At 40.4% G+C, this 13,319-nt stretch overlaps 1 protein-coding gene across 2 annotated transcripts in view; it reads right to left on the minus strand.

The window, feature by feature from the left end:
- The window catches only part of LIPH (lipase H), a 47,402-nt gene that overhangs the window by 9,854 nt on the left and 24,229 nt on the right, over positions 1-13,319 (minus strand). Inside the window, exons 5-8 of one of the 2 annotated variants that reach the window (XM_047788283.1) lie at positions 12,840-12,929; positions 9,602-9,769; positions 7,450-7,545; positions 6,926-7,037 (exon numbers count right to left, since the gene is read on the minus strand). In XM_047788283.1, coding sequence (XP_047644239.1) covers positions 6,926-7,037; positions 7,450-7,545; positions 9,602-9,769; positions 12,840-12,929 — 466 coding nt within the window. Of the gene's footprint in view, positions 1-6,925; positions 7,038-7,442; positions 7,546-9,601; positions 9,770-12,839; positions 12,930-13,319 lie in introns of both variants that reach the window. The other variant, XM_047788290.1, reaches the window with a different exon arrangement.

Below are 13,319 nucleotides of genomic sequence, written 5' to 3' on the forward strand. Positions count from 1 at the left end.
CTAGCCTGGGAACCTCTGTGTGCCATGAGTGCGGCCGTAAAAAGCAAAAAAAAAAAAAAAAAAAAAAAGAAGAAGAAGAAATAGATAAATCTGAACAGACATATTATAAAAATTAGATTGAATTAGCAACTTGAAAAAAAAAAACAAAACCTACAAAGAAAAGCCCAGGCCAAGCTGTCTTCAGAAGAGGAGGAAACACTTCCCAACTCATTCTATGACACCAGTATTATCCTGGTATTAAAACCAAAGACATTGAGCAAAAAAGAAAACTAAAGATCAAATATATCTCTTATGATGTGGATTCAAAAATACTCAAATGCTAGCAAACCAAATCCAGCAAAACATAAAAATGGTTATATACATTAGCCAAGTGAGATCTATCCCAGAATGCAAAGTGGATTTAACATGAAAAAAATCAATTACTATAATACAGTGTATCAACAGAATTAAGGACAAAAGCCAAATGGTTATCTCAATAAATGCAGAAAAAACATTTGACCAAATACAATATTGAAAACACTCAACAAGGAGTTTCCTATTGGCTCTGTAGGTTGGAGATCCAACATTGTCACTCCTGTGGCTGAATTCGCTGCTGTGGCATGGGTTTGATCCCTGAACTGGGAATTTCTTCATGCCATGGGCACAGCAAAATAACAATAAAAACAAAAACACTCAACAAATTAGGAACTGAAGAAGTACTCCAATCTAATAAAAGACCTCTATCAAAAAAAAAAAAAGTGGACAGGTACTTAGTATTGAAAGACTAAATATTTTCACCCAAAGATCAGAAACAAATCAAGGATGTCTACTCTTGCCACTTCTCTTCAGCTTAGAGATTCTAGCTGGGCCAATTAGGCAAGAAAAAGAAAGAAAAAACATCAGGTTTGGAAAGGAAGAAGTAAAACTATCTCTGGAGAATAGCTGATCTTGTATAGAGAAAATCCCATGGAAGCCTCCAATGGGTTTAGCAAGGTTGCAGGATACAAGATCAATATACAAAAATCAGTTGTGGAGTTCCCATTGTGGCACAGCAGAAAAGAATCCGACTAGGAACCCTGAGGTTGCTGGTTTGATCCCTGGCCTCGTTCAGTGTGTTAAGGATCCGGCGTTGCTGTGAGCACTGGTGTAGGTTGCAGGCACGGCTCAGATCTGGCATTACTGTGACTCTGGCATCAGCCAGCAGCAACAGCTCCGATTAGACCCCTAGCCTGGGAACCCCCATATGCCACGGGTGCAGCCCTAAGGCAAAAGACAAAAAAAAAAAATCAGTTGTAATGCTATACACCATCAATGAATAATCCAAAAAATGAAATTATGAAAATAATTCAATTTACAATAACTTAAAAAAGAGCAAAATACTTTGGATTAAGTTTAACAAAATTAATACAAGACTTGTACGCTGAAAACTACAAAACATCATTGAAAAAAGTTAAATGAGACCTAAATAAATGAAAGATACCATATCCATGTTCATGGGTTGGGAGGCTTACTATTGCTAATACTACAATACTCCTCAAATTGACTTACAGATTCGAAAAAATCATACTATCACAATCCCAGCTGCTTTTTTTTTTTTTTCCAAAATTGACAAAACTGATCCTAAAATCTGTGTGGAAATTCAAGAGACCCAGAATAGACAAACAATTTTGAAAAATGCCAAAGTTGGGGAATTTATGCTTCCTGATTTCAAAATGTGTTATGAAGCTATAGAAAGCTACAAGACAATGTGGTAGTTGCATCAGGATAGCTATATAGATCAATGGAACATATTGATAGACCAGAAATAAACCCTTGTATTTATGGTCATTATATATTTGACAAAAGTCACAGAAGCACAACACTAACAGAGAGCCCTAATGTAAACTATGGGCTTTGGATAATAAAGAGGTGTCAATGTAGATTTTTTAGTTGTAGCAAATGTACTACTCTGGTACCCGATTTTAACACGGGGGAAGGCTGTGCCTATGTGGGGGAAAGGGATATATGAGAAATCTCCATAATTTCTTTTTTTTTGTCTTTTTTTGCTATTTCTAGGGCCGCTCCCGCGGCATATGGAGGTTCCCAGGCTAGGGGTCCAATCGGAGCTGTAGCCACCGGCCTACGCCAGAGCCACAGCAACAAGGCATCCGAGCCGTGTCTGCAACCTACACCACAGCTCACGGCAACGCCGGATCGTTAACCCACTGAGCAAGGGCAGGGACCGAACCCTCAACCTCATGGTTCCTAGTCGGATTCGTTAACCACTGCGCCACGACGGGAACTCCAGATTTTATTTTATTTTTTAGAGCACTTTTAGGTTCATGGCAAAACTGATTAGAAATTATGGAGATTTCTGGAGTTCCCGTCCTGGCGCAGTGGTTAACGAATCCGACTAGGAACCTTGAGGTTGCGGGTTCGGTCCCTGCCCTTGCTCAGTGGGTTAACGATCCGGCGTTGCCGTGAGCTGTGGTGTAGGTTGCAGACGCGGCTCGGATCCCGCGTTGCTGTGGCTCTGGCGTAGGCCGGTGGCTACAGCTCCGATTCGACCCCTAGCCTGGGAACCTCCATATGCCGCGGGAGCGGCCCAAGAAATAGCAACAACAACAACAAAAGACAAAAAATAAATAAATAAATAAAATCTGTTTAGAAGGAAAAAATTGGGTAAGGAATCTGAATAGACATTTCTCCAAAAAAGTTATGAAAGTGGCCCACAAACATATGAATGATACTCAACATAATTAATCATAAGGAAATTGCAAATCAAAACCACACGGAGTTTCCATTGTGGCTCTGACTAGTATCCATGAGGATGCAGGTTCAATCCCTGTCCTTGCCCAGGGGATTAAGGATCCAGCGTTGCTATGAGCTGTGGTATAGGTCACAGATGCAGCTCAGATCCCCAGCTGCTGTGGCTCTGGTGTAGGCAGGCAGCTATAGCGCAGATTTGATCCCTAACCTGAGAATTTCCATATGCTGCAGGTGTGGCCCTAAAAGGCAAACAACAACAACAAAAACAAAAACAACAACAAAAAAACACCGAGATATCATGTAATGCCTGTAAGAATGGTTGTAATGAAAGACTGACATGGATGAATGGATAAACAAAATGGGGTATATAAATACAACGTAATATTTTTCAGTCCTAAAAGAAAGGAAATTTTGTCACATGCTATGACATGGACAAAACTTGAGAACATTATGCTAGGTGAAATATGCCAATCACAAAGACAAATACTGTATGATTCTACTTACATGGTGTAGTCAAATTCATAAAAACAATAAAATGGTGGTTGCTAAGGGATAAGGGATGGAGGAAATGGGAATTGTTATTTAATGGATACAGAGTTACAGTTTTGTAAGATGAGTAAGCTCTGGGGAACTGTTTCACAATGATGTGAATATATGAATTACTGAACTGTACACTTGAAAATGACTAAGAAGTCAATTTTATTTTTTTATCAAGTGTGTTTTATTATGATTAAGAAGGAAAAAAAATTTTTTTTGTCTTTTTAGGGCCATACCTGTGGCATATGGAGGTTCCCAGGCTAGGGTCCAATTGGAGCTATTGCCACCGGCCTATGCCAGAGCCACAGCAACGCCAGACCCAAGCTTCATCTGTGACCTACACCACAGCTCAAGGCAACGCTGGATCCTTAACCCATTGAGCAAGGCCAGGGATCGAAGCTGCAACCTCACGGTTCCTAGTCAGATTCGTTTCCATTGTGCCATGATGGGAACTCCAAGAGGGAAAAAATTTAAGACAGAGTTGGCAAGGATGTGGAGGAATTCGAAATCTCATTCATTGCTGGTGGGAATGTAAAATGGTGCAGCCTTTTTTGGAAAACAATTTGGCAGACAGTCCCTCAAAAAGTTAAACACAAAGTTATTATATGACGTAGAAATTTCACTCCTAGGTATATACTCAAGAGAAATGAAAATGTATGTCCACACAAAAATTTGTACACATATGTTCATAGCAGCATTATTCATGGCAGTAAAAAGTGGAAAAAAACCAAATGTCCATGAATGGCTAAATAAAATGTGCTGTGTGTGAGCAGAGTGGTGCAATGGAAGCATGCTGGGCCAGAGGTCAGTGAATCAAAGTAAAATGCAGAATATCCATGTGGTGGAATATTATTCAGCCATAAAAAGATGAAGTACTAATACATGCTACAACATAGATGAATCTTGAAAACAATATGCAAAGTAAAAGTGCCAGGCACAAAAAATCACATGTCGTGTGATTCCATTCATATGACATGCCCAGAACAGGTATGTCTATGGAGACAGAAAGCAAATTAGTGGTTGGCAGGACCCAGGGAGGAGGGAAGAATAGGAAATTACTACTAGTAAGTACAAGTTTTCTTTCTGAGATGATGAAAATGTTCTGAAATTAGATGTTATTGATGGTTACACATATTATAAATATACTAAAACTGCCTACTGTAAACTTTAAAAGGGTGAATTTTATAGTATGTGAATTATATCTCCATATTTTTAGGGTTAAAAAAAGAAATATATCTTCAACATATATACAGGAAGAATCAACAGGCAGATAATGTCCTTGAGTGTGACTTCATTTGTACCCACAGTCTGGTAAGACCGAATAAACTCAGGGTACATACACTAAAAAGGGAAAAGCAGCCATAATCTTACCATGAAAAAGAACAATTATTTCCTTTTTTCCCATATAGTCTCTGACTAGGCGATGACTTTTTCCCAAACATGACTAAAATCAAAATGACTAAACATGACTAAAATAAAGATGTTAAGGTCTCTACCTTAATCAAGAAACAAGCCTCTAAATTTAGGAATTTCTCTAAATTTAGGAATTCCTCCTTGGGAGAAATTCACTTTGTAAAATTCAAACCTCTAAGATTACGTAAAAAATATTATTAGCAGTTATTGGCACAAATACCTAAGTGTTGCTGAATGAATGCTCCTCATATAACTGCACATATCTCCCCTGCTGTTCCTTAGAATCTCCAGGTGAGGTCTCTGCCCACTTTTCTCACTGAAGATCACAGCCTATAAACTACCTGGGGCTGGTTCCTTGAGATGCAGACCCTAGCAGTTCCCTGCCTGAAAAGGCTGCCCCACTGTGGGTTTGGAGACCTTGGCACTGATATATTGGCCTGATCACTTGACCTCTTTGAGCTTCAGTTGCCTCATATAAAATAGGGATGGTAAAACCATTTTTGCAGGGTTTTAGTGGGAATGACATTAGCTCATGTCTGTAATGCGCTTGTTTCAATAAAGAACAGCTATTATTATGATGATTCAAGGATGCAATTTAAAAAGTCACTTCCAGGAGTTCTCCTGTGGCTCACTGGAAACAAATCTGACTAACATCCATGAGGATGCAGGTTCGATCCCTGCCTCACTCAGTGGGTTAAGGATCTGGTGTTGCTGTGGCTGGGGTGTAAGCCAACAGCTACAGCTCCAATTCAACCCCTAGTCTGGGAACTGTCATATGCCACAGTGTGGCTCTAAAAATACCAAAAAAAAAAAAAAAAAAGTCTCTTCAAACCACCCATACCTTCCCTATTAATCTACACAGTGAACCTATAGGCAATTGCAGTTTCAGATGATGTTCTGCTTGGTCCTTTATGGGTGAGGCCAAGACACAACCCAGGTGTCCAGTAGATAAGAGGACCCAGGAAAGGTCTCCTCAGTAAATGAATAAAATGTGTGTCAGATTCCTCTGCTTCAAGTAAAGGGCTTGGGGTTTTTTTCCCCTTTTTCCTGATTGTAAAAGTAAGAGATGAAAAAAAATTAGCCATTTTAAAACTATATATATATATATATATACACACACACACATATATACATATATATACACACACACACACAAAATCACAGAAAATTGAAAAGTAAAGAAAAATTTTAAAAAGCACTCATATTCCTACCACCTAAGGGGCAGTCTAATGTATTTTGGCATGTTTCTTTTTCATCATTTTTACATTGTCAAGCTAATTTTATAGTTTATCTGATTTTATAATCTGCATTTTTTTCACTCAGTACATTATATGCATTTCATTTATATGTTTCATAAAGAACTTCAATGTTTGAATAATATTTTCTAATATGGGAATATTTAACTAGCTGTTTCCCCATTGTTGGATTTTTAGGGTATTTCCAACTTTCTATTGCAAATTACACTTTCTTTTTTTTTTCTTTTTGCTTTTTAAGGCCACATCTGCAGCATATGGAAGTTCCCAGGCTAGGGATCGAATCGGAGCAGCAGCCACCGGCCAACGACACAGCCACTGGCCAACGACACAGCCACAGCAATGCCAAATCCCAGGTGCATTTTTCAATCTACACCACTCACGGCAACCCTGGATCATTAATTCACTGAGCGAGGCCCAGGGATCAAACCCGCATCCTCATGGATCCTGGTTGGGTTTGTTTCCACTGAGCCACAATGGGAACTCCACAAATTACTTTTTCTGAGTTTCAGAAATATATATGTTTTTATGTTTATATGTGTATTGTAAGCTCACAAAAGAATAGAAACATGTATATGTGAGTTGGTGCCTTTGGGCATGGAACTGTTGGGATGGGAAATGGATTTACACTCTTATGTTACATACTTCTTTACTGTTTAAATCATTTACAGTGAGCAAGGATTTAAATGTATTTAGATGTCCAAGCAAAGGAAGGAGGAAGGAAAAAAGGAAGGAAGGAGGGAGGGAAGAAGGAAAGGAAAGAGGAGGTAAAGAAAGAGAGAAGGAAGAAAAGGAATGAAAACTCCTATACCAATTCTATTTGTAAAGATTCTGGAAGATCAAGAGCCACAAGAAGCAACTAAGCAATATATCCCCTTAGGTCTTTTATAGAACAAAGATGCATACAGACCTATGAGCAAAAGGTCTGTATGTTTTTGGATTTAATTTCTCTGAGCAAAAAAGGAAATAGCACAAAGGATCCCAGCCCGACTTACTGATTGATTTTGGATTCTGTGGTGTTTCCAGCTTTGTCTCTCAATTTGATTGTAATGGATCCCCTTCTTACGTTCTTGTTCCAAGTTATAATGTCCACAAAGTAATGATATACTGCAAAGCAGTTAGAGGATATGGTAAGAGAGAAATACTCCCAACTTCTTTCTTGAAATTCAATTCCTAAAACCCTAACTTCCCTAATAACTAAGTCTCTTTCTCTTCTTCTAGATTTTCAGCAAAGATCCAACTGTGATTTGTTGATATTTTAATCATTATAACCCAGAAGATAGGCATGATTATCCCCTTTTACCAAGCAGCATGTTGAGAGTCAGAGAGGTTAAGTGTCTTGACCAAAGTCACACAGCTATTAGGTGGTAGAGTCAGGAATCAATCTAAGTCCTTCTAACTCCAAAGTCCATGTTTCAGCATGGCCTTTATTTACCAAGAAGTAGCCAGGAAGCTGAGCCTCAGCCATTCCAAAAATAAAAGAGTTGAGCAAAAGCAAGCAATTGCATTCACCACTCACTGCAGAACGGTTTCTCCCCAGCTGTGTCAAAAAACGCTTTAGTCATAGGAGGATCCTTCTTCCTTAAACAGTCTTTCCAATTATCAGCATAATAACCTATGAAGCAAGTCAGAAAAGTATAATATTAGCATGTGTTATATAAGTGTACAAGCATTTGGAGAGATAGTGAGAACGGTTTTGTTTGACTGCCCTCACCTCCAAGACAATCCCCCTCCTACCCACCCACACAGTGAGGGCCTGCAGGGCCACCAGGGCAGTGCCCCCCAGCACCCCCTGTAACCTTCCTCACAACCCTAGCCCTAAGATCTGGGGCTTGCCTAAGGACCCTGCCATGGCTTTTCCCCCTTTCTACGTCACCCAGCCCTCATTCTCAATAGCAGGGGCTAGGGAGTGACACACAGTGGGCAGACTAAAAATAGCACTGCTATTTTCCAATAATACATTCATTTTCTAGATTATCTAAAACCAATTCAGGTTTATAGCTAGAACAGCATCACTGTTGCAAAGCGAACTATAATTGGGCTCCTAAATTGCACAGAACTTGGACTTGCCACATGACTATGTCAACAGGCAGGGGAACGTCCTCCTTCAAGCCTGTGCCTGTAGGAATGAGGCCCAGTGCCATTCGTGGGGCCTCTTTTTCTCCTCTGTTCCACTGCTAGACAGTGGCCTCCACATTCTGACTTAATTGATCTGGAGTGAGACCCAGGCATCTGTGTGTTTTAAAAGCTCCCTCAAGCCACACACACACACACACACACACACACACACACACACACACACACACACAAAAGGAGTTCCCATTGTAGCACAGTGGAAACAAATCTGACTAGGAACCATGAGGTTGCAGGTTCGATCCCTGGCCTCGCTCAGTGGGTTAAGAATGCCATGTTGCCTTGAGCTGTGGTAGAGGTCGCAGATGCAGCTCAGATCCCATGTTGCTGTGGCTGTGGCATAGGCTGGTGGCTATAGCTCTGATTGGACCCCTAGCCTGGGAACCTCCATGTGCTGCAAGTGTGGCCCCCAAAAGCAATAAAACAAACAAAAAAAAACTCCCTTGGTGAGTCTAATGCACAATCGAGGTTGAGAGTCCCTTGTCTATAGCATGTCCTGATGTTAATTTCAGTTTTTCCTTTGGGAACAATTAGGAAATTCTCATGACTGTCCAGTTACAAAGTCTTCAGTACTTGGAATAGTACCGATGACCCTTAGCAAATATCCAAGCAGCCTCCATGGTGTCTGTTGGCACAGCCCATCCCCGTGCGTGTACGTGAATCGGAATGTGGTGCCAGGGCACTTACAGACACGACTTGTTGGAAGGGATCACCCTGCGAGGCCCTCCCCCAGCAGAGAAGTTGTGTGCACAGAAAGGGTGTTTCTGTCCCCACAGGAGCAGGCCACGTACTGTGACTGTGCATAAGTGAGCTTGGAAACTCTTCTGAAACCTTCTTTTTCTTGCTATAATAGTCGTCCAGGGAAATTGCACTGTCTCTGGATGAAATCTTACATAGATTACTCTTTTTCTCTTGTTTCTTTCTTTTTCTTTCTTTTTTTTTTTCTCTTTTGGCCATGCCTGCAGCATGTGACAGTTTCTGGGCCGGGGATGGAACCCATGCCATAGCTATAATCAGAGCCACAGCAGTGACAGAGCCAGGTTCTTAACCCACTGAACCATGCAAGAATTCCATCTAGGAGTGCTTTTCTAACACTTTTTATTATTAGGAGACTCCAGAGTACTTCACAGAACAAATGGGCTAGAAAAAGCTGACTAAATAAATTTTTTAAAAGCACAGGATTTCCAGGCCCATTTTTAGATGGTAAAATGGTGCTGAGATTTTTCTACCAAAAATTAGCTCTTTAGGAGTTCCTGGTGTGGCTAAGTGGAAACGAATCTGACTAGCATCCATGAGGACGCAGGTTTGATCCCTGGCCTTGCTCAGTGGGTTAAGGATCTGGCATTGCTGTGAGCTGTGGTGTAGTTTACAGACGTGGCTCAGAGCTGGCATGGCTGTGGCAGTGGCTGTGGCTGTGGCCGGCAGCTACAGCTCAGATTCAACCCCTAGACTGGGAACCTCCATATATTGTGGGTGCAGCCCTAAAAAAAAAAGCAGCTCTTTGTTAATCAGAGTGGGACACTGCTTGCTGGACTTACCCAGGAGGGGGCAGGACTCCATCTGTGGTGTGCCACAGTGGACACACTTGCCATTCCTATAATCCCGGTAGGAGTCACAAGGATATGCAGTGATGGTGCATTTCTCTCTCAGGGAAGAAAGGTACAGGTACACGGACCTCTGATGGTCACACTTGAAATACTGCATTCCTTGGTTGTAAAAGGAATGGTTAAAGAGACGAGCAGTTATAGCATTGAATAAGAAACAGTACATTACATATAGTTTATCCACATAATTTATCTTGTGTCCTATGTATCAGGCACTGTGCTAATAGCTTCAGTGTATGATTCCATTTAATCCTCACAAAAAACAGTAGATCCAGCATCACGTAGGAATCTTTTCTTCTGCAAGGGGCGGGAGAAAAGAAGACAGGCATGACTGTCCCCATTTTACCTTGTAGGACCTTGAAATTCAGAGAGGTTAAATGACTTAACCAAGGTTACACAACTATTATGTAATAGAATCAGGATTCAAAGTGAAAGGAAGAGAAATCTGCAGTGGTGGTCGGAGATCCTCCAGAGGTTTTCAGAGAGGCAGGTAGGTTCAAAGGAGCCAAGACAACAGAGGAAAAAGGAATCGGTAGAGGAAGATCCCCAAGGAAGGCAAGAAGGGGAGGTAACTGTGAGAATGGATGAGGGAGGCCTCCAGTCTGGGACAGGTGAGGAAATGAATGTAAAGCCCAACCTTATGATACCAGATTAGGATAAATAAAACGGCTCCCTCTGGTAGGACCTTGGTCTAGGTACAAAAATGAAGTCTGGCTCACCAGGATGAGGGTTTATCGGTGGGGAGATAGTTGGAATAAAAGCATAGAAAGTCAGCAAGAAATAAATACAAGGATTTTCTGGCCTTATTGAGGGCCATAGATAAGTTAGCAGGTGTGCCTGAACCTTGTACTTAACGAGACTCCAAGGCTTTTCCCAGCAAAAATGGGGGCCGACATGGCAGAGACCTCAGGGCCTGGGGGCCCACAGAGCATTGAGATGGAGTGGCAGGGGCTCCATTTCTGCTACAAAGGTGAAGGGTGAAGTGAGAAAGGCTGAACTAGAGGAGGAAGTGCTGGAAGCCATAAATGACCAAGAAGTGAGAGGCAAGCTCCAGGGTAATTCTTGGTGGGCACCATGTGGTATGGGGGTGAGAGAGGAGGCTGATGAGGCACAGAGATGGGCATCAGAAGAATTGGAACTGATGAAACACTGCAGCACAAAGTAGAAGAGAGATTGTCAGAAGGTTGGTGGGTCAGTTGATGGAGTCATTCAGAAACAGAAACTAAGTCCCAAAGATGGGCAATCAATGGAGCTAAGGATCTGAATAGTAAATAGTGAACCCCCTAAGAAGAGGAGTTATGATTGTGAGCTAGTAGTTTGGAGAGGCACTGGATGCTGGAGTCAGACCAATGTTTCTGCTTTCTCCAGAGTCCACACATGCCTAGAGAAGAGATCAGGGAAGGACGAAAAGAAAGAAACTGGGCAAAAGAGGAGACGCATGGGGGTAGCATGGGACTAAGCTGGACTGGAGGATAATCTGAAAAGTCAACATTTACTTATTGTTCCTGGAACTTCCACTTGCAGAAACAATGAAGTTGGTAACACTACAGAGAAGGACATTTTTAAGCCAAGCACATTATCTTTGGCTGTTACGGATACACTTACACTACAGCCCACAGCACAGGATTTTTTTTTTAATTACTTCATGAATTTTATTACATTTATAGGTGTACAGCAATCATCAACACAGCACAGGATTTAACACCATTTATGGTACAACGCGGTTGGCCCTGCTTATTCCATTTCATCTGGATCATTTTCAAACACTATATAATTTCCATGGGGCCATATACAGCTACCGTTTTGTACAAGATTGTCTTTTTTCTAGAATTATTGCCATGATTGTTTAACTTTCTCTAACATTGGTGAAATACAAGATCCAGAGCACTTAGGGATGGGTTTATTAAAAATTCTGTTCCCCCCAACCTACTTTTGTTTCCCTCCAACTACCCATTTTGTTTTATGATTTTTTTTCTTTTTTCTTTTTTTTTTTTTTTTTTCAGGGCTGCACCTGTGGCATAAGTTCTCTGGCTAGGGATCAGATTGGAGCTGCAGCTGCTGGCCTATGCCAAAGCCACAGCAATGCCAGATCTGTGCCACATCTATGACTACACTGCAGCTCATGGCAATGCCAGATTGTTAACTCACTGAGCGAGACAAGGAATCAAACCTGCATCCTCATGGATACTAGTCGGGTTCTTAACCCGCTGAGCCATGGGAACGGCTATGAGTTTTTTCTCATTATGAAACAAATACATGCTCATTTAGAAAACACACAATAATACGATGGAAAAAAAATACCTAGAAGTCCAGTATCCAGAGATCACCACTAATAATTATTTGGAGCATTTATGTTTAGTCTTTTTTTCTATATTTACACATGTACAAGTATACATTTTTAAAACACATTGGAATTATGCCATATTATTTTATGTCCTTTTCACTTAATGTCATAAGCTTTTTCATTAATCTGAAAATATGATTTTTAAGAATATTCCTTGGTGTGGGTATACCATATTATTTAATAATTTTCCTATGTTGGACATTTAGATTATTTCTAAAATTTTAGCTATTGTAAATAATGCTATGTTGAATATCTTTGCACTCTGATTTGTGTCTACATTTTCCATTATTTCTCTAAGAGAGATTTCCAGGTGTGAAATTTCTAGGTCAAAGACACACTTTTTCAAGACAGATAATTCATAATAGCTTTTAATCATATGGTTATGGTTTTAAAACATAGTATGTTTGAGTAATAATGTTTAATTTATAATTTATATTTCTACCACCTTTTCAGGGAATTTGTTTCCTATTAAAAATATTCTACGGGCGTTCCCATCATGGCACAGGAGAAACCAATCCAACCAGGAACCATGAGGTTTTGGGTCCAATCCCTGGCCTCGAAGGTTAAGGATCTGCCGTTGCTGTGAGCTGTGGTGTAGGTCACAGATACAGCTCAGATCCTGTATTGCTGTGGCTGTGGTGTAGGCCAGCGGCTACAGCTCCGATTCGACCCCTAGCCTGGGAACCTCCACATGCTGCAAGTGCAGCCCCAAAAATACAAAAAAAAAAAAAAAGAAAGAAAAAAAATCCATGTAGAAAGATATCAGATTTTTTAAATATACCTTTTTTTAACCCACTCCTTTAAAAATATAAAAGTCTCTACACTTACCTCCAAATATTGTTTTGGGGCAACCAGGTTGATCCAGTCCTCCATTTGGATAGAAATCTATGTTTCCTAATGGTTCCTTGTAGCCCAGTGCTAAAAGAGAATATACTATGATTTTATACTACTTTATTTTTTTTATACTTTAAACTTTTCCCATCTCTTAGTTCATTTGCTTGTAGGATATAGGCAGGGATCATATTATTATTGTTGTTGCTGTTGATGTTGTTGTTAATACTTTTTAAAATATTTTGCCTAAAATTACCCAGCTAGTTAGTTAGAAAGCAATGATTCCCATCTAGAAGACTATGAAAATGGTAATGGAATTTATTTACAATATTTCTAAAGACATAAAAGGGTTCGGTCACTCACTCACTGCAAGGCTGATACAATGACATGTTTCTTTTTTATATTTGGCTGGAACCTTATTTTTGCTGAGTGCTTCCTGGGCCTCTGATTATATTCATGTTAGTCTTTAATGAATAA

The sequence above is a fragment of the Phacochoerus africanus genome, chromosome 1, assembly GCF_016906955.1.
Source record: "Phacochoerus africanus isolate WHEZ1 chromosome 1, ROS_Pafr_v1, whole genome shotgun sequence".
NCBI lineage: Eukaryota > Metazoa > Chordata > Mammalia > Artiodactyla > Suidae > Phacochoerus > Phacochoerus africanus.